This window comes from Mycteria americana, chromosome 6, assembly GCF_035582795.1.
Source record: "Mycteria americana isolate JAX WOST 10 ecotype Jacksonville Zoo and Gardens chromosome 6, USCA_MyAme_1.0, whole genome shotgun sequence".
NCBI classification, from domain to species: Eukaryota; Metazoa; Chordata; class Aves; order Ciconiiformes; family Ciconiidae; genus Mycteria; species Mycteria americana.
Genome location: NC_134370.1, coordinates 70,889,060 through 70,908,959, shown reverse-complemented (window position 1 = coordinate 70,908,959; position 19,900 = coordinate 70,889,060). Strand labels below are relative to the sequence as shown.

The 19,900-nt window shown below is 68.4% G+C and overlaps 2 protein-coding genes across 7 annotated transcripts; both read right to left on the bottom strand.

Moving 5' to 3' along the window:
* Window positions 1–64: 64 nt before the first annotated feature.
* Window positions 65–18,031, bottom strand: LOC142411888 (vacuolar protein sorting-associated protein 33B-like). 6 transcript variants are annotated; one of them, XM_075506520.1, is made up of 36 exons: window positions 17,813–18,031; window positions 17,487–17,567; window positions 17,321–17,382; window positions 17,035–17,084; window positions 16,610–16,677; window positions 16,333–16,378; window positions 15,876–15,970; window positions 15,335–15,439; window positions 14,756–14,852; window positions 14,442–14,519; window positions 14,067–14,140; window positions 13,565–13,651; window positions 13,389–13,479; window positions 13,067–13,141; window positions 12,660–12,724; window positions 12,506–12,560; window positions 12,374–12,420; window positions 11,976–12,108; window positions 11,580–11,653; window positions 10,916–11,017; window positions 10,667–10,742; window positions 10,478–10,594; window positions 7,934–8,015; window positions 7,621–7,753; window positions 7,164–7,286; window positions 6,563–6,796; window positions 6,310–6,480; window positions 5,902–6,051; window positions 5,502–5,649; window positions 5,216–5,352; window positions 4,832–4,927; window positions 4,523–4,669; window positions 4,005–4,115; window positions 3,607–3,717; window positions 2,968–3,153; window positions 65–1,537 (listed from the first exon to the last, which is right to left on the bottom strand). In XM_075506520.1, exons 1-36 carry the CDS (start codon window positions 17,906–17,908, stop codon window positions 1,460–1,462), a joined length of 3,681 nt encoding a protein of 1,226 aa, XP_075362635.1. In that variant the 5' UTR covers window positions 17,909–18,031; the 3' UTR covers window positions 65–1,459. The 6 variants fall into 6 exon arrangements, with proteins under 6 accessions (XP_075362635.1, XP_075362639.1, XP_075362638.1 ...); XM_075506524.1 differs by having other exon boundaries at window positions 3,045–3,153; XM_075506523.1 differs by having other exon boundaries at window positions 4,014–4,115.
* Window positions 18,032–18,034: 3 nt separating this feature from the next.
* Window positions 18,035–19,889, bottom strand: HDDC3 (HD domain containing 3). Its single transcript, XM_075506532.1, has 4 exons — window positions 19,756–19,889; window positions 19,172–19,227; window positions 18,849–19,089; window positions 18,035–18,268 (listed from the first exon to the last, which is right to left on the bottom strand). The coding sequence occupies exons 1-4, from the start codon at window positions 19,865–19,867 to the stop codon at window positions 18,123–18,125; spliced, it is 555 nt and encodes a 184-aa protein (XP_075362647.1). The 5' UTR covers window positions 19,868–19,889; the 3' UTR covers window positions 18,035–18,122.
* Between the last annotated feature and the right edge of the window lie 11 nt (window positions 19,890–19,900).

Sequence of the window (19,900 nt, the reverse complement as noted above, 5' to 3'; positions counted from 1 at the left end):
TGGAGCCGGGCTGGTGCCCGCCCCTGCCCCGGCTGCAGCCGCGCGAGCGCTAAAGACAACGCCGGGAAGGACTCTATGCATTTATTACATCTGCTTTTCCATAACGGCCGCGGGGGTGCTTCGTGTCACAGACAAGGGACCTTCCCAGCTTCCCCAGGCTCCTCCGGAGCCAGCCCCAGCTTAAAGCCCTGCCTGAGCCTCCTCCCCTCCCCAGCGGCAAGGCCCCACCCGAGGAGCCTTCGGTCACCCCCCAGCCATCAAAGAGCAGCGGCTATATACACATATACGTATTATTCCCATGAACAGTATATACAGAGTTACAAAGGAAGGGAACAGAACCTGGAGAATAAATAACAGCAAGTGGGGGACTGTAGTGATAACAAGGTGCAAATTAGTCATGATGAGGGACAGACACATTACACAGAGCTTCGTTAACAAAGGTGCAAACAGGCCCCCCTGAGCCATGCCCAGGGCTGTGTCCCCCCCCCCCCCCGGCTCCCACCACCAAAGCGCTGGGCTCGCTGTCCTCTGCCAGAGCAAAGGGCGAGGGAGGGCAGCGGGCAGCGCTGGACGGTGCGGAGCAGGGCCTGGGGGTAGGACAAGCTGCACCCCTTCCCCATGGCAGGGAAGGCGGCCTTGTCCGCTGTAGCTCGCTTCCTGGCTCCTAACGCGTGCTCAGGCACTCCCTGCCGCAGGCTCTGCCCCTCCGCAGCCCGGGGCTGGGGCAGGGGGAGCAGGAGGGCACAAGCTGTGTGGCCCTCGGGGCCCCAGGAGGACGCCGGGTCAGGCTCGGCTGCTGTGCAGGGCCCTGCTGCTCCCTCCCGGGGACCCCGGCCTCGCGGCCGGCGGGGAGAGGCGAGACCCTCAGCGCTGCGCCCAGCCTGCAGCAGGGGCGAGCCCCGTGCCCTGGGGCCGAGCACAGCCTGCTAAGGGAACCTCGGTTAAAGCAAGCCCCCACTAAAAGAAGCCCGCTGTGATGTTGAGAAAGGAAGATGCTGATGGACAATAGCTACAGCAACAGAGGGGAAAAAAAGCCTGTGAGGAACAGCGCTGAAGCCAGCTCTCGCAGATAGGTCCTGTCTGTCCCGGAGCACGCTCAGCAAGGCAGAGCCCCTGTGACCGAGCACCAACGCTGGCCCCCGCCAGCCGGGCTGCGGCAGGAGCCAGCACCCACTGCTGCACTACCCTAACGCAACCACCTACTCAAATCTTTAATCACAAACGTTTGCAAGAATTCCCCAAGTAAAAGCAAGTTTTTAAAAGTGCCCCTTTCACACCCTACCCTGGCAGGCAGGGCCCCCCGCCCCGCAGAGCGCCAGGCTGGCCGCAGCAACGCCTGGCACCCCGGTAAAAGTTCACCCGGTAAAAGTTAACCCTAGGGCACGGGGGGAGCTGCGTAACGCTCTGCCAGAGCAGCGACTCACTACGGCTACGAGCGGCTGGAGCCTGGCAGGCAGCCTCAGCAGAAGGCAGTGGTGGTGGTGGAGTTCAGGACGCGGGAGGTATTGTCAGACCTGGAAGCCTTTGAAAGTTCGCGCTGTGGAAACAAGAAGCAGGAGAGGGGGATGAGGGGACAGAGGGGGCAGCCGCGCAGATGGCAGCGGGGACAGGGGTGTTCTTCGCGGCTTTGTGGGAAAGCAGGAATGGCTCCGGGCCAGGAAGGAGGGCAGGGCAAGCTGCTCCTGCTTGTTCCTTTGGGCTCCCCACTCCCTCTTGCTTCAGAAGAGGGCAGGACAGCGTTAGCAGCGGGTAGCCGAGAAAGAACTCAGAGCCCGTGGGCCTCCCAGAAGCAGGAGGGCCTGTTGCCCAAACAGCTCCAGGCAGGGAACCGCACCCTCCCTCCAGCAGCGGGCAGGCTGTCCGTCCTGGGCCAGCAGAAGGCAAAGAGGCTGCCCCTCAGGGAAGGGGAGGGAAGCGGGACAGGGACAGCCCTGCCCAGCTGCTGGAGGAAGGGAGCAGCGAGCAGGAGCCCGCCTCCATCGAAAACCGGCACCCTCCCTGCCCCGCGGCCGCGCACAAGCCTGGGATGGGAGCCCGGCTGCAGGGGAATCCTCGGCACAGCCCCGGGGCACACGGGGCACTCCACACGCAGGCTGAGCTGCCCCGAGGAAGGGATGCTCGTGGCCGTCTAGCGCCAGCTGTTCAAGCTTGGGCTCAGCCCATCCTAATGGAAGGGCAGGGGCCACCGAGGGACCTCTGGCCAGCCAGAGACAGCAGAGCCCCGTCCAGCAGCAGGGAGCACCTTCTTCCGCAGCTGGGGCGGCTCCCCCGCCTTTGCTCACCCAGCACACCGCAGAGACCGGGGGAACGGTGGGACAGATGCCGGGGTCCCGGCTCAGGGGGGACGGCAAGCAGAGTCCCACGTCAGCATGCGACGGATGAGCCCGTGCAGGCAGCAGGAAAAGGCTTCCTCTGCCCGGGGGGTCAGGAGACCCTCCCTCCCCTCTCCTGCCGACGGGGTTAGGGCCGTGAGAACGCTGCAGCCCCTGCAGAGGCTGGGGAGCGTCACCACGCCCAGGACACACTGCATCAAGTGACTCGGGCCTCGGGGGCGAGACTTTGCTCAAGCAGCTGGAAACAGACCCACCACCTCGGGAGAGCGGCTGCACGACTGCAGCGGGGCTGTTCCGGGGGCCGGGGCCACGCAGGGCTTTGCCCCTGCACGGGGCTGGGAGGTGCCCCCCACAGCAGCGTTTCTCTTGTGTTTGTGTCTGTTCCCCACGGGGCTGCTCAGGGCCTCTGTGTGGCGCGAGCAGTGCTTGGCCTCAGGCACTGAGCCTCAGTTTTAGGTTTTTATGTAGAGCCAACAGCTCTGCTGCCACGGGCGCTAGCAGGAACAGCCACTCTGCGCAGGGACGCCAGGAGGGCTGCGCTGAGCTGCAGCCCCGTGGGGTGCTCGGGGAGGGGAGGGAGCGCAGCCCCTGTGCTGCCCAGCGAGGGGAGGTGGGTTTAGAAGAGGTGAATTACCGCAAACTCAGAATAGGTGCTGGCAACAGAATTAACGCTGTGGTTACGCTGGGCAGGGGCTGTGGGGGTGCACCCACCGCTCAGGGTGGTTCCGTTCAGCTGGGACATGTTCTCCTTGTTCCGCTCCCTGTGTCCGGGACGGGGGGGCTTCGCAGCCACGCGGCTGGGGGTCCGAGCCTGGCCAAACTACGGGAAGAAGCGACAGTTAGGACACAAGAATCAAGTAGAGCTAGGAGAGCTGTGCTAGCTTCACGGCCTGTCACTCTGAGGTACCAGAGCGGTTTCAAGCTCCAGGAGCCCTCCGTGGTCTAGGGCTCAATTCTGATCCCAGAAACATACAGCACCACAGCCACATTTTGAAGGTCCCCCGAGCTGCAGGCTCAGCACAGAGGAACGGAGGTACACTAGAAATTTGGGCTGGAGCAAGACTTCCCAAATGCTGCTGCTACCCTCCTCCTCCCTCAGGTCCCAGAAATATCCTGCCAGGATCGCAGCAGCCCAGCGCAGCCGGCTATGGACAAACAGGGGCTTTCGCACCCCAGGAGCTTGGCAGGGCAGGCAGGGACGCGGCAGCGGGAGCTCAGCCATCTGCTCCCCAGCCCCCCCTGCTGCGCAGGGACGCCCTGGAAAGCTCCTTACCTTCCCTCCGGAAGGTGGCAGCCGAGATGTCGGCGAGTGGTAGATGGTTCCCCCAAAAGCTGAACGAACGGTGCTGTTGGGTGTGGCGCTGGAGATGGAAGTGCCGTTGAGCTGAGGGGACAGCAGAGCGCACGTCACACGGGGAGGAAGCCGGCGGCTGCACAGAGCCTCTGCCTCCAGAGCACCGCAGCACAACAGGCTCGCTTGTCCCCAGGGAGAGCGGAGGTGCCCAACGGCCTGGGGCCCTTCCGCGATGCTGCCGCAGCACCCAACCCCTCCCCGCATCTCTGTGTGGGACCGAAGCCAGCCCCGGACGAGGCAGGGCTCTAGCCTAGCGACAGCGCTCAGCCCCCGGCAGGGTCCCAGCACAGCTACGCTGCTTCGCACAGACAGTTTACCTTCCTTACTTTGCCAGGTGTGTGGGGGCCGAGCACTCGCCGCTTGATGGGTGTCCGTGGGGTGCTTCCGTACATCATCTCTGTCTCAGTCTGGCGGCTTTTCTTCAGGTGCTGTGCGAGAGATCTGCGCTTACAAACCTGAGCAGAGGAGCAGCGCAGAGCTGGCTGCAGAGCGCCTGCTTGCCACGCGGTGCCAGGAGAAGGGCTGCCAGGGGACAGCCAGTCTGTGGCGCAGCCAAGCAGCAGGTATTTCAGCAGAGATTTACAGGTTTCCAGAGCCAAGCTGCAGTTCTGGGGCCAGGAAAGGGGCTCAACACGCACAGACACCGATAGCAATGGACACCAGTCCCGCCATCAAAGAAAGGTGACTGCACGCAGAGCCGCTTCCAGGCGGAGAGCGAGAAGACAGAGAACCCCGGGCAGTGGCTGGCGGGGCGGCTGGGGCAGCTCCCCCGACCCGTCCGATGCAGCAGAGGCTCCTCCGGGCCAGGAGGCAGCACGCTCAGCTTCGCACTCACCCGCTCCTGTTTCTCCTTCTCCTTCTCCAGGCGGTACAGCTGCCACTGCTCCGTCACATACTCCATGAACTGCTGCCCCTTCACCAGGAAGGCCCCCTCGTGCTCCTGCTCCCAGGCCTGGACCCTGCTCTCCAGCTCCTCCTGCAGCTGATGAGGACACAAGGGCAGCGTGGAGAGGCTGCCCTCCTGAACGCGGCCATCTCCACACCCCGAGATAGCCCTTGCTGGCTCCAAGTGCTGCACTTCCCCTCGGTCAGTGCTATGCAGGCCTATCCGGGACTACAGCTTCTTCTCCAGAGCTGAACCTACCTTGGAAAGCGTCTTCTGCAGCTTTGCTCGCTGCTTCTCTTCCTTCAGCAGATTCCCCCCACGGTTGGTGAAGCGACTGGGGTCAGTTGCTTTCCTCTAGTACAGAAAGGAGATCAGGAGAGAACCAAGCCCACCCCCGTCTCACAGCCCAACATACACCCACAGGATATAGACCCTGGAGGAAGCCATCCCTGCTGCGCAGTCCCCTGTCACAAACCTTACCAGTGCTCTCGATACGGCACCCCGTGCCCTCACCGACCCGCTGTGGCCTCCTAATGCCTCCCTGGTCTTTCCCAACAGCACTTTGCACATGGGAGCGGAAGCGTGCGCTGCCCGGTGACCTAGCACTGAGCCAGGCAGAGCACGTTCCTGCCCGGACAATACCTCCAGCTCCAGGAACAGCTTCCAGTTCTCCTCCCATTTCTGGACAGCCTCAAACAGATCTTTGTGTGTTTCATAGTAGCTCTTCATCTTCCCCACCTCAGCATCGTGGAGCTCGAGCAGGGTCTCTGTATAGTCCTCTGGAGAGGATACAACAGCACGTTCAGGAGGCAAGCGGCTTGCCCACGCCCCTGCGAGCTGAGGGCAGCCCTTCTCGGCAGCTGGCGTGCCAGCAGGCAGCCGACAGCTCCCACAAGGCAGGCAGTGAGCAGGAAGAGCCAGCACCCACCGTCGTAATAGGGGCTGAAGCCTTCCCTCTGCTCCTGACTGTAGAAGCATTTGTCCCAGTAGTCAGCCAGCTCTGCCCGGATTGCCTGAATCACAGATTTCATGTTCTGCAGCTTCAGCTCCTCCAGACGGTCCACTTCCAACTGCAGCTGCCAACAAGATCAGAGCACAGACTCAGAGAAGGCAGCATGAGACAACGAGGAACAGAACAGGATTTATCTTCTGCATAAGCCACTTTCTGAGATGAGGCAGTCACCAGCACCAACTCCTAGCTCCTCCACCCAGGAGGGCAGGATTTGGCCTGCTCACCTCGCACCTGACTGCTGGCTGAGCAAAGAGGAGTGTGAAACCCAGAGCTGCTGCTCCCCAGCCCTCCCCCAAGGGCACAGGACGGTCCTTACAGCTTTCCTGGTTTTGGCTCTGGATCCAATCGCATGCACCGCAGAAGACTCTCTCTCCTCCACAGGAACCTGCAGCCTTTCCCAAAGCGCAGTGATTCTGGAGCGCAGCTCTGTGCACACGGCTTCGTTCAGGGATCGCCGGGCTTCCAGCTACGGGAGGGAGAGCACAGGGTCGGTGCCAGCACGGCCTGGCCCCGAAGGGCACGCGTGAGCCATTTGCTCTACTGCACCTAGCAAAGCCCCTCGCTCATCTTCCGAGATCTCCTTGCAAAAGCTCCCGAAAGGACGTTCTAACACACAAGCTTACTGAAAACCGAGCAGTCGCTCTTTACATCGCGATGCCAACTGCTGCCAGGACCCGTCGACAGCCTCCGCAGCAAGCAACGCTGCCTCCGTGTGCCAGCATACCTGCTGCAGCAGATTCTGGAGGGCAGCAATGTTGTCCATGGACAAACAGAAGGCTTCCTCGTCCTCGCACACCACGTCCCGCTCAAAGCTCGTGTCCGGAGTGTGGTCCAGCTCCTCCATGAGGAGGATGATTTGCCTCTTGCTGCTGACAAACTCTTCTCGCCTTTGCTCCTGGAGGCGACGATCGGCATTAGAAACCAGCGAGCACCTTGCATGCCACCCTTGGCGAGATCCTCGCCCCCTCTCCGCTTACCTTCTCGGTGGTCAGGGAGGCCAAGTGGCGCCTGTAACGATCCAGGTCCTCCAGGCTGGGCACGGCGTTGCTGTCGATGCAGAACGGGGCCGTGCAGAGGATGTCGCACAAGTCTCGATCTTGTTCTTGCAGGATTTTCAGCTCCTGCTTCCTGTCCCTTTTCTGCTTTAACAGCACTTCCACACGGGTGCGCAAATTCTTTTCCATCTGCAGAATGGTACTTTCTTCCTCTGCCTAGAAGAGTCCAGAAATCAGCTCTTTTCTCCGCAACTCTCGCAGAACTGACTCGCATATTTAAGGCTTCTTAAACGAAGACGTGGGACACAAGCCCTAGTTCTGAGCAAGGTGTTCCCCGGGAAGGTGCAAACGCAGCAGCAACACACCAAATGAGATGCTGCAAGGCACCCGGCCTCCTCACTACCATCTCCCAGCGCCCGCCCTGCGAGAAGCCCCTAAGCCTTTGGCTCTACCAAGCGTCAGGAAAAGCTGTTTTGAACAGGCGCTTGCCTTGAACTCCAGCCTCACCGAGACACCCAGGCAGAGGCCAGGCAGCAGAAGATTGTTGCCAGCAGGATCCTAGGAGCGGAAAGCAATACCCTACCTCAAAGGGGTCCAGCTGGAGCTCCTTGCAGAGGGTGTCAAGCTCCTTCCGACACACGGCAATGCTCTTCAAGAGACGCTCCTTCAGGTTCTCCTCCTCTGCGACCATCATGTCCAGGAGACTCTGCAGCAGAGGCGTGGTTAGAGAGGCAGGCCGCGGGGATGGAGAGCGAGAAGGGAACACGCAGGGAGCCGGGGCAGGCCAGTGGGACCGCAGCTGGAGAACGACCACTGGAGCCCAGCGAAGACAGGGCCAGAGGAAGGGGCAGGCAGGGCAGGACCGGGCGGTGCGGGGCAAGGGCAGCGATATCCCCGGGTGCTCCCGCTAGACCTGGCTGGCCCCGTACTCGCGGCCTGGCCCGGGGGCCCTGAGAGCGCTTCTGGGCGAGCTCACGCCGAGCTGTCCCGGCCCCGGGCCGGGGGGCTCCACAGCAGGCCCAGGGACCCCCGCCCCTCACCTTGATGTGCTTCTTGACGACGTCGGTGCGCTCCAGGCGCTGCTCCTCGGGGATGCCGATCTCCTCCCAGATGTCCCGCAACGCCGCCATAGCTCGGTTCAGGCACGACACGGCCTCGGCCGCCAGCACCTCACTGGGGGCACCGGGCCCGACGGCCGCCATCAGCAGCAGCAGCAGCAGCCGCCGGGCGGGGACCCCCGTCCCGTCCCGTCCCGTCCCGTCCCACTCCCACTCCCACACCCACACCCCGTCCCCGTCCCCGTCCCCGTCCCCCTGCCCCTGCCCCTGCCCGGGTCCCCCCGCCGCCCCGCACCTCTTCCTCATGGCGGCCGCTCCGCTCTGCGCCCACCGCTCGCTCCGCCGATTCAAACTCGCCTCCCGGACGCGCTCATTGGCTGCCGCGAGCGACCGCGTCACCACGAGCCCCGCCCACAACCGTCGCTCGGGCCGCGCCCTCTCCGCCAGCCTGCGCTTCCTACCCGCCGCTGTCGCGGCCGGCCCCGCCCCAAGCCGGCCGCCAGCCAATGGCAGCGAAAAGCCTTCGGGTCTTCTAACCAATCGCAAGCGAGACCGGCACCGCCGTGTCGTCACGCCTAACGGCGCTCCGCCGCGAGGCGCTGGGCGCGCGCTCGGTATTTTTGACAGCAACCACGTGACCTCGCGCGGGAGCCGGCCCCTCCCCACCCTGGGCGGTGCCTCAGCGCCACTGCGCATGCGCCAGGCCGGGGCGCGGGGAGCCACGCACCCCACCCCACCCCCGGGGACACGGCACCCGTGGGCACAGCACAGCACCCCCGGGGACGGGACACAGCACCCCCGGGGACACAGCACCCGTGGGCACAGCACAGCACCCCCGGGGACGGGACACAGCACCCCCGGGGACACAGCACCCGTGGGCACAGCACAGCACCCCCGGGGACGGGACACAGCACCCCCGGGGACGGGACACAGCACCCGTGGGCACAGCACAGCACCCCCGGGGACGGGACACAGCACCCCCGGGGACACGGCACAGCACCCGTGGGCACAGCACAGCACCCCCGGGGACGGGACACAGCACCCCCGGGACACAGCACAGCACCCCCGGGGACACAGCACCCGTGGGCACAGCACAGCACCCCCGGGGACGGGACACAGCACCCCCGGGGACGGGACACAGCACCCCCGGGGACACAGCACCCGTGGGCACAGCACAGCACCCCCGGGGACGGGACACAGCATCCCCAGGGACACAGCACAGCACCCCCGGGACACAGCACAGCACCCCCGGGGACGGGACACAGCATTCCCGGGGACACAGCACCCGTGGGCACAGCACAGCACCCCCGGGGGACAGGACACAGCACCCCCGGGGACACAGCACAGCACCCCCGGGGACGGGACACAGCACCCCCGGGGACACAGCACCCGTGGGCACAGCACAGCACCCCCGGGGACGGGACACAGCACCCCCGGGGACACAGCACCCGTGGGCACAGCACAGCACCCCCGGGGACGGGACACAGCACCCCCGGGGACGGGACACAGCACCCGTGGGCACAGCACAGCACCCCCGGGGACGGGACACAGCACCCCCGGGGACACAGCACAGCACCCCCGGGGACACAGCACCCGTGGGCACAGCACAGCACCCCCGGGGACGGGACACAGCACCCCCGGGGACGGGACACAGCACCCCCGGGGACACAGCACCCGTGGGCACAGCACAGCACCCCCGGGGACGGGACACAGCATCCCCAGGGACACAGCACAGCACCCCCGGGACACAGCACAGCACCCCCGGGGACGGGACACAGCATTCCCGGGGACACAGCACCCGTGGGCACAGCACAGCACCCCCGGGGGACAGGACACAGCACCCCCGGGGACACAGCACAGCACCCCCGGGACACAGCACAGCACCCCCGGGGACGGGACACAGCACCCCCGGGGACGGGACACAGCACCCCCGGGGACACAGCACCCGTGGGCACAGCACAGCACCCCCGGGGACGGGACACAGCACCCCCGGGGACACGGCACAGCACCCCCGGGGACGGGACACAGCACCCCCGGGGACGGGACACAGCACCCCCGGGACACAGCACAGCACCCCCGGGGACACAGCACCCGTGGGCACAGCACAGCACCCCCGGGGACGGGACACAGCACCCCCGGGGACACGGCACAGCACCCCCGGGGACACGGCACAGCACCCCCGGGGACACAGCACCCGTGGGCACAGCACAGCACCCCCGGGGACGGGACACAGCATCCCCGGGGACACAGCACCCGTGGGCACAGCACAGCACCCCCGGGGGACAGGACACAGCACCCCCGGGGACACAGCACAGCACCCCCGGGGACGGGACACAGCACCCTGGCCCCCACCCACAGGCGCTGCCTCTGCGGGACCCCCGCCCGCCCCCGCCCCAGGCCGAGCGGAGCCAGAGGGGTGCCGCAGAGACGTTTATTGGCACGGGGGCGCGGAGGGCGGCAGAGACCCTCCGCCCTGGCCGGGGCTCACGCCTTGGCCTCGATCATGGCCTCCATCATCCGGGCGCTGTTGGTGATGGCCGTGGTCAGGAAGATGAACTTGCACCCTGGGGGAGAGGCCCCGCCAGTGCCCCGCCAGCCCCGGCCCGGCCCTGGGGCAGAGCCGGCGCTCCCAGCCGGGTTCCCGGCCCAGGGCGGGGGCCGTTCCCCGGCAGCGCCGACCGGGAGGGCCCGCGGATTTCGCCAGCCCCTTCCACGCGGGCTTTAGGCACCGCTGGCGCCGAGCACGGCCGCCGCTCGGCTTCACGCCGTGACCACGGGACTGCCCCGAGCTCCCGCCCGCTCCCTGCCCCTCGGCATCGCACCCCGCTGCGGCTCCTACCTCTCTCCTTCCCCAGGAACCGAAGGGCAGCGATCTCGGAGAAGGTGCAGCCGCCCAGGAAGACGGCGAGGACGACGCGCTGGGACTCCCAGGCGGGACTGTCCTCCGCGCCGCTGTCTAGAAGGGGCAGAGCACTGTCGGACCCTGCGGCCCCGGGCCCGCCCGCCCCCCGCCCGGCGCTGGCGCTACCTGAGACGGAAAACTCGTTGCCGTTGAGCAGCCGCACGACCTCCTCCAGGCCCAGCCAGCCCCGGCGCTCCAGCACCTGAGGGACGGGCGGGGGTCAGGCTCGGGCCCAGCTCAGCGGAGAGAGGCACCGACCAGCAGACGAACACTGCCGGCCCCGGCCCCGGGCGGAGGGACCCCCGCCGGACCCCCCGAAGGAGGCCAGGGCTCGGGGGGACGAGCACGGTCGTCGCCAGCGGCAGGCGGGCTCACCTGCTCGATGATCTTGCAGCTCAGGGGGACGTAGGCTCCGCTGAAAACGTAAGCCATGTCCCGAGGCATTTTCAGGTCGTACTCTCCGTCCACCCGGGGGATCTGCGGAGACGTGCGATACTCGGGGTACGGGACCAGCCTGCTCGGGGCTGCGCCGACCCCCTCAGAGGAGGGACAGACACCCGGAGCGAGCCTCTGCCCCACCTCCTGCCCCGCCGCCCCGGGGCCGGGACCCGGGCAGTCGTGCCAGGGACGGAAATGTCACCTCTCCACCACCCCAGGACCTCTCCGCCGCCCCTGGACCGAGGCCACAGAGCTGCCGCCCCAACACCAGGCAGCTGCACGCAGCCGGCGCTGCCCCTGGAGCAGGGCCGCAGCGTTTGCAGGGGGCAAAGTGAGCCCCGGCCCCCGCACAGCCGGAGCACCGGCCCTCCACCGCGCCAGCGGGGCCCAGAGCGAGGGCAGACCGGGAAGCCCGCAGTGACCCCCTGGCCAGGAGAGAAGCCCCTCCACTGCCTGGAGCGGCAGCAGGAGCTCCGTCCCCGTGCCGTGCGTGTCCCCGGGGGTGCCGAGCCTGTGGAGCCGGGCACAGGCTGACCAGAGCTCTTCTGGCAACAGCGGGTGCGTGGGCAGAGCGGCAGGCCGGAGCCCCACGAGGACGTACCAACCCCAGCTTCTTGCTTATGGCTCGAAAATTGCTCTTCCTGGCCAAAGAATTAAACGCATCTGTGATCTTTCCTGGAAAACAAGACGCGGAGGAACAGCTCAGAGCCTCTGGATTAATCACAGCCGCAGACTGGGCGGAGGGATGGGCAGAGCTCCCGGCTCTACAAGAGAACTGGCAGCGGAGCCTGCCAGCCCCGCTGCCCCCGCGGGCAGAGCCCACTGCCCCGCTCGTAGCACCGTCTCTGGGGACGCGCTCTGTGCCCGCAGCGCCCGCGTTTGCCACCTGCTTCCAGCCAGCTCCGAGGCAGCAGCTCCCGACGGGGCAGGTCTCTGCCCCAGGGCTCCCCGCAGCCCAGCGCCCGGGGGACTCGCGGGGCAGAGGGCTGGCTCTCACCTGCAGCGCGGTCCGTCACCAGCTTGCTGACTTTGCTCTCCACAGCAGTCAGGGTCTCTCCAGCCGACTGCTCGGTCAGCAGCCCGATGCGTTTGAGGTTGTGGAAGGTCAGCAAGTGCTCAGGCCCGTAGCTCTGCGGAAGGGGGCAGCCGGATCAGCGCAGAGCCCCAGCTGCGGGCACGGGCAGGCGGCAGGGTGCCACGTCCATGGGGCGGCTGCTTAGAGCAAGCCCGCGGGTAGAGCTCAGAGCTCGTGCAGAGCCCGCGGAGGCAGGGGCTGTCCTGCAGAGACAGCCCGAGCATCCCTGGGGCGCGCTGCTGCCCGGCGCCTCGTGGCAGGGAGGGGAAGCCCAGGCCGACGCGACGCTTGCTCTGCTGCGAGCCCCCGGACACACTCACCTGCAGGTACTGGGTTTTCAGGGAGCGGTAGTCTTTGGGGATGAGACCTGCGGGGAGCACCAGGGTGAGCTCTGCGCCAAGGCTGGAGGGCCCCGGTGCCGCCCCCCGGCCCCGCGCAGCCAGACCCCTCACCGCTCTCCGTGATGGACAGGAGGCACATCAGGCGCAGGCTCTCGATGGGGGACACCTGGTGGGAGCGGGCCGTGAGCCACCCGCAGCCCCCGCGTCCCCGCAGCGGGACGGGGCGGCCGGAGCAGCCCGTCCCTCCGGCTCGGCGTGGTCTCACCTGCCGGTCGATGTGCTCCTCTATGAAGCTGGTGCTCTCGCGGATGTCGAAGCCCTCCAGCAGAGCTACGGTGGGGGAAGAGGCAGCGTCACTGCGCCCACCCCCAGGGCTCTCACCAGCTACCCGAGCTGGAGCCTGGGCTCAGCCTCCCTCCCTGAGCCCCAGGGAACAGGCTTGCGATGCTGGGCCTCCTACCCCACCACGCACCAGCCCTCTGAGGATGCGGCTTGACCCTATTTAGGATCTCGAGGCCCACCCCAATACAAACGGTCTGGAAGGACCGTGGTCGCGCAGGGGACGCCCAGGTGTGAGGCCGCCCAGGCCTGGGGCGGCCGGGGTGGGTCGGAGCGGAGGGTGCGGGAGCGAGGAGTGGGACGGGGGTAGCCACAGATGGGAGCAGCACTCACAGTGTTCAGCCTTGATCATCTCCTGGAAGTCCTGCTTGGTCTTCTTTTTCATGATGGACTCGCAGGCACCAATATCTGCATAGCCAAGAGGAATGGCCACTTCGGAGGAGCAGCAGGCTCCGCATACAGCTTGTCCCCCCCGCCCCGCTATGGGCCCTCGCACGAACTAACAGCCTCTGCTGCCCTGCCCACTGCTCAGATCATCTGCCCCTCCTGGGGACTAGCAGGGCCCTTCAACCCCCCCGCTTCCCCCGGGAGCCCAGGCACCCGCTGCAGCGGCCGAGGGCCTCTCCCTCCCCGCTGTCCCAGCCCTGGCTCCTACGCAGGCTCAGCAGGCGATGCTCTTGCTTTAGTCCCTTCAGTTCCTGGGAGACGAAGTTCTTCATCTGCTTGATGTCCATGCCGCGGCGCCGCTGCGGAAGAAAGAGCATCCGGGGAGGTGACCCGGCTGTGGAGGGACAGCACCGCGGGCGTCCCTCACGCTGGGGTGATACTCACGTCGTACTGTGCCTGCAGGTTACGCGACTTCTGGCTCAGGAAGCCGAACACGCTGGAGAAATGCTCGTTCCGAATCTGGCTGAAGACCTGCAGAGAGCACCGCAGCAGTCGGCGCCAGGCCCCACGCTCCCCTGTGCCAGCACGGGGAACAGCCAGCCGCAGCCCCCAGCACCGCAGCACCCGGAGCTGACGCTGGCCAGCGGCCTCAACAGCAGGGAGACAAGGTGGTATCCCCGCCGGGGAGGTCTGCGCCCCAACGTTTCAACTGGCCGGCACGACACCCCTGCACGCGGGGACTCTGCCGACTGTAGGAGCCGAGCTGCGTCTGCAGACCGAGTTTCTCCCGTCTCCGTACCCCGACTGATCCCAACCCGCGCCCTGAGGCCCAGCAGCACCCGGCCACCCCTGGGCTCAGGCTTAGGGGAGGAAATGCCCCGCTCGGCCTCCTCCCGGTGTCACCCGGGGGGACCCACTTCCCCCAAGGCACGTGAGGAGGACTCACTTTGTCCTGGGCATTGAGCAGCACCTTAATACTCTTGTCAGAAGAGGTGACGTCTGGCCCAAAATCCACGCTCCCTGCAGAGAAGGACAAAGAGCTGCTTTGCCCCAGCACTAGTGACATCCCGGCACACGTCGGACCTGCTGCAAAAGGCAGCAGAGGAGGCGATGCCCGCCCAGCCGCTCGAGGGTCACACCAAGGGCTGTCCTCGGGGACAGCCTCCAGCAGCACCCCACAGCGGGGACCGTCCCCGCGGGGAACGGCCTCGGCTGCAGCACGCGGGCCCTGGGTCTGACGATGCCAGGCACAAACCCCGGAGGCTCTCCCTACGTGGGTGCGGAGCCCCGCGCCGCCCCGTCACCTCCCCCGGTGACCTACCGCACTTGATGCGGAAGGTGTCGTCCACCAGCCCCTCGTACACCACCTGGGAGCACAGCGCCGTCACGTAGTCCGTGTCTGCAACGAGAGCCGCTGCCCGGGCTGCCCTCCCGCTCCTCGTGCCTTCCCTGCCCGCCCTCCCTGCCCAGCCTCGACCGCCGCAGCCAGCCGCCCCGTGCCGCCTCCTGCTCCCTGCAGCCGGCACGGGCTCTCCCTGCCCCGTTTGCCGGGAGATCCTTCTCCGGGCAATCTGCCGGCCCAAACTGCTCCTCCTCGGCCGGGCCTCGCCTGCTGCCCTCCTCGCTCCAGCCTACCTCTGTCCATGAGGAAGACGTTGCCAATCTCGGGCTTCCTGCCCTGGCCGTCGCCCTCGCTCTCCTCCTCCAGGTCCCGCCACAGCTCGTAGCTCATCTGCGAGGGGCAGAGCGTGCCAGAGCCCGGGGAGCAGCCGCAGGCTCCCACCAAGGGCCGCAGCCTGGCCCAGCACCAGCCCCTCACATGCCGCCGTGGCGTGCCGGCCAGGACACGGGCCAAGGCGGCCCACGGGGACAACCGGCTGCAGCGGGCCTGGGACTCGCTGACCGAGGCCGGGCACAAGCGCTTCCCCCTCCAGGGCACGGGGTGCTCCGCAACACCCCAGGGAGCAACACCCCAACTCCCCCTGCCCAGCCTCGGCACGTGCAGTGCTGGCTGGGAGACGCAGGATGGCAGGGTCCCCCCCAACCCTGCCGAGCCCCCAGAGCCCCCTGGGACAAGGCAGCAGCGTGGTGGCACCTCTACGGCAACGCAATGCCACACGGCTGATAGGGTTTGATTCCCTGCAAGCCGTACCCCTTTCGGGGACCAGAGGGGCTTCCCCGCGCGCCGGCGGAGCCCAGCAGCGTGGGCCATACCTTGGCACACCTGCCGATCCCATAGGCCTTGCCGAAAGGTCCGTACAGGGAGTTCAGTAACTGCAGGGCTCGAGCAACAGAGTTGATCCAGCGGTGATCTCCCTCCTGCAGGGATTACAAGACATCGGGGAGCGACTCTGGGCAGGCTGGCTGGGAAACGACTGCCACGTCGGGGGACTCGGCTGGAGGTGGACTGGGGACGGAGCGGGCCCTGGGCTTGGCGCTTCCCGGGGAACATGCCCAGGAATGTGCCGGGATGCCCCGAAGCTGCTCAGGGGGGAGCAGAGGAGGGGCCAGCATGGGGGGGCTGCGTGTGGAGGAGGGGAGGCATCACAGCCCTCACAGCCCGTCAGAGCAGCCGCCCCCAGCAAAAGCCACCCCGGGACAGCAGACAAGGGCCGGCGGCGAGGGCTGAGGGGACCGAGCAGGACGTCACGCATCAGCTCTCTGAACAAAGCTTTTCTGTCCCGAGCCCGACAGACGAGCGAGGGAAAGGTTGCCACCTCGCAGGGCAGCGTCCCGGCAGCATGGTCCCACTGACCAAGAAGTAGTCGCGGAAGAACTCAGGCAGCTCCATGCTGATGATGTCCTCGTCCAGGGGAAGCAGGTAGAAGGACCATTCATCGCAGGTGACATCTGAGTTTGGGAGAGGGAAAGGTGACAGTTACCCAGCCCTCGGCAGAAACAGCCCCAAGAACCACGACAGCCCCGCAAACAGGGGCGCGGGGAGCAGAGAGATGGGGCCTTTCCACAGGGATTCGCGGCAGGACCCTCTCTCCTCCCAGAAGACAGAGGAGAGGTGCCGATGCTGCGGCGGGCACACGCCTGCCCGCAGGCAGGCAGTGAGGCTCGAGGAAACCTGTGGTTCCTGCCCACGCTCCCGTCCCTGCCAGCACAGGGACCCCAGTACTGGGATTCAACTGGGATTCTGCGGCATCAGAGCTACCACGAGCCAGCCCTCGGGGAGGGGAAGGGGCAGGCACTACAGCCCCGCTCACCACCAAGGACTCCCTCTTCCTCCAGCACCATCTCACAAGCATAAAACTGGAAGAGAAGGAGAAACCCTCAGGGCCCAGCCAGGCTCCGAGCGTGCAGAAAAGATCTGGCGATGGAGGGGACCAGCTCATTCCCAGGCATCGCAATGTTCGGTTTTAATTAAACATTTCTGGGTTAGAAACAAAGAGCTTTCGGTGCCTGTAGAAGGGGTGGAAGGCACAAAGGCCGGGCAGACACAGAGCGGCAGGGTAACTGGCAGCAGAGTGCAGTCAGACTGACCTTCTGGGGGCTGAAGATAATCTTGTACTTCCTGCTCCTCCCCGACATCTTGTCAGCATTGACGATATCTGCGGACGAAAAGCACGCGGACCCTGCAAAGGCTGCGAAGGCCTGAGCGGGCACAACTCCTCTTATCTGACGAGGTCCAGGGTCCCGCATCTCACAGGACCCAAAATACCTCAGGCAGAGAGAAAAGCCCCGGGCACAGGGCCCGCTGCCGAGGCTGCGGACTCGCCAAAAGCCCTTCTCAAGCCCACTCGACGCCGGCGGCCCAGAGCACCGACCCTCAGCCCACGCGGCGTGGGACGCTCCCCACGCCTGTGCGTGCCCAGGAGGCAGCCGCAGCCCGAGCCTCAGCGCGGGGCCGAGGCGTCACCCGTCGACAGCGGGGGACGGACAGCTGCCCCTCGGCCGCTCGCACTCACCAGCGATGTACCTCATCGTCTTGATCCGTGGTCGGACGAGGAAGCAGAACCTGCCATCACAGAGCGACGGAGGGGAGTGAGAGGCCCCTCGTGCCCGGCCCCTTTCCCTCAGGGGCTCGGCCCTGGGCCCCGTCCCGTCCGGCGGAGCCGAGTCCCGAGCTGGCGGCTGGAAGAGGCGCCTGCCCCCGTCCCCCCGTCCCCCCGCCCGGGCCGGGTGCGGGGGCCGCTGCGGGGCCGGCTGCGGGCCAGGCGGGGCAGCCCCGGTGCTGCGGCGGCGGGGACTCACTGGTCGCTGGCGCTGAGGGCCGGCCGGCTCTCCACCTTGTACAGCTTGTCCACCTCGTGCTGCTGCGGGGGGAGGCCGGGGCGTGAGCGGGCAGCGGGCAGGGCGGGCAGAGGGGCAGCGGGCAGCACGGGCAGCGGGCAGCCGCCCGCCCCAGCCCCCGCGGTACCTTCAGGATGGAGACGTTGGCGATGCGGTCCAGGGGGCTCATCAGGTCGGCCTCGATGAACATGTCCTTCTTCCCGGGGAGCTGAGGGCAGGCGGGGCGTGGGGCCGCGCCCCCCCGGCTGCCCCTCGGTCCGACCCCGACCGCCCCGGGGGCTGGACCCGGGGCCGATCCCCCCTCCCCTGCGGGTACCGGGTCCTTCCCGGGCCGACCCCGATCCCGGTCCCTCCCCAATCCCCGCCCCCGGTGCGGGATCCCTCCGGGCTCCCCCCCCCCCCCGCCCACCGCCCTCCCGGGCCGACCCCGGCCCCCGCCGCCCCGGCCCGGACCTGCTCCAGCAGGTAGATGAGCTGGTCCCGCGCCAGCCGCTTCAGGATCCCGAAGTCGGGCGGCTCGGGCACGTCGCGGCGGCCGGCGAAGGCCATGGCGGGGCGGCGGGGAGCGGCGCGGCGCCCGGAACGCCCGAACGCGGCCGCGGCCCCGCCGGAACCCCGCGGCGGAACTGCGCGGCGGAAGCGCCCGGCGCCATGGCAACGCGGGGAGGCGGGACGCCCAGCTCTGCGCACGTTTATTGGCCGCCGCGCCCCGCCCGCCCTTTCCCGGCCCTCCCGGCGGTCGCGGTCGCGGTCACGGTCGCGGTCACGGCCCCGGCCCCCCCGGCGCTAGGCCGCGCTCCTCGAAGAGCCGCTGCAGGGCCGCCTCCAGCGGCGGGCTCGTCCCGCGCAGGCCGGCCACCACCTGCGCCGCCCACCGGAAGTACTCCTGCACGCGCTCCGGCGACCACCCTGCGGGGAGAGGCGCGGGCCGCGTCACGTCCGGCCGCGGGGAGGAGGCGCCGCCGCCGTGCGAGCGGGGCCCGGCCAAGGGGCGGCTGCGGCCGCGCCCGGACCCCCCCGGGCAGGAGGCGGGCCGTGTCCGGGCGCTGCGGCCGCGGCCCCGCCGGTGTCCCGTCCCGTCCCCCCCCCCCGCCCCCCGGTGCCCCCGCCGGCTGGAAGCCGCTCCCCGAGCCCCGGCCGGCCGCTGCTGAGCGGGTCCGGGCACCCGCCGAGCGCCGGGGTCCTGCTCCCCCGCACGGGGGGCGGCCCCTCCCTGCCCGCCCCCGCCCGGAGCGGCCCCCTCTGACGCCGTGACACCCGCCGCCGCCCGCAGCCGGGCCGGGCCCGGAGCGACTTCACGGGGCCCGGGGGCTCGTCCGTCCCTCGGCGTCGCGCAGGGAGCGGGGACCGGCCCCGCGGTCGCGGGCAGAGCAGCGGCCCCCGCCTGAGCCCCGGGCAGCCCCCGCCGCGCCCGGGGGCGGCTCCCGGGAGCGGAGGGGGCCCCCGCGGCGGTGCCGGTGCCGGTGCCGGTGCCGGGTGCGCGCTGTACCTTCCGGGGCGCGGCGGTTGAGGTCTCGCAGGTTGTGCAGCTTGTCGGCCAGCCTGACCAGCTTGGCCCGGGGGCTGCTGCCGGCGGCGCGCTCGACCTGCAGGCGCTTCCGCTCCATCTTGGGCAGCCTCTTGTCATCCGTCACCTCCTCCACGACGCCCCGGACCTCCTCCCCGAAGCGCTCCGCGATCTCGGCGAAGGTGGCGTCCGTGTCCTCCACCGTGTCGTGCAGGAGGGCGGCCTGGGCGGAGGAGGGGACGGTCGGGGGGCCGGGGCCAGGCCCCTGCCGGAGCGGGGAGCGGGCGGGGAGGGCAGGCCGGTACCTGCAGCACGACCACGTCCGTCACGCCAGCCTCGTGGGCCAGGATCCTGGCTACGCCTGCCACGCAGAGCGGAGACGTGGGAAGGGGCGCGGGGGCGACGGGCGGGCAGCGGGCGGGGAGGGGGCCCCGGAGCGGGCGGGGGGGGGGGGGGGGCCCTGCGGGGTGAAAGCCGTGGGCTGGGGCAGGCGGGGAGGTCCCGGGGGCCGGCACCCGCGGGGTGGGCGCTGTCCCCAGGCCGGGCGGGTGGGGGGGACAGGGGCCCCCGGGCCGGGCAAGGCGGCGGCTCCCGTGGGCACCGTCCACGGCAGGGCAACAGCGCGGGGGGAGCCCCCGCAGCCGAGCCCGGGGCGGGGGCGGTGCTCCGGGGGCTGTGCCCCGAGTCGGGCGGCAGGGAGCTGCGACGGGAGAGGGGACCCGGCCCTCTCCCGGGGCCGAGGGGAGGGCTCCCGGGGGCGGGCGGCGCTCCGGGGCAGGAGGGGTCCCGGGGGTCCCCCGGGAGCGGGGACGCGGGTGCCGGGGCTCTCCCAGGGCGGGCGGAGCGGCGGGGCGGGGCGGGGGTTGCGGGCGCCGGCGGGGCTCGGTACCGATGGGGTGGTTGATGAAGGGGGTGCCCTCGGGGTCCTTCCGCCGCTGCCCCTTGTGCTTCCTGGCCGCGAAGTCCGCCGCCTCCAGCACCATCGCCGCCTCGGAGCCCATGGCCGGCGCGGCGGAAGCAGCGCGGGCGGAGGC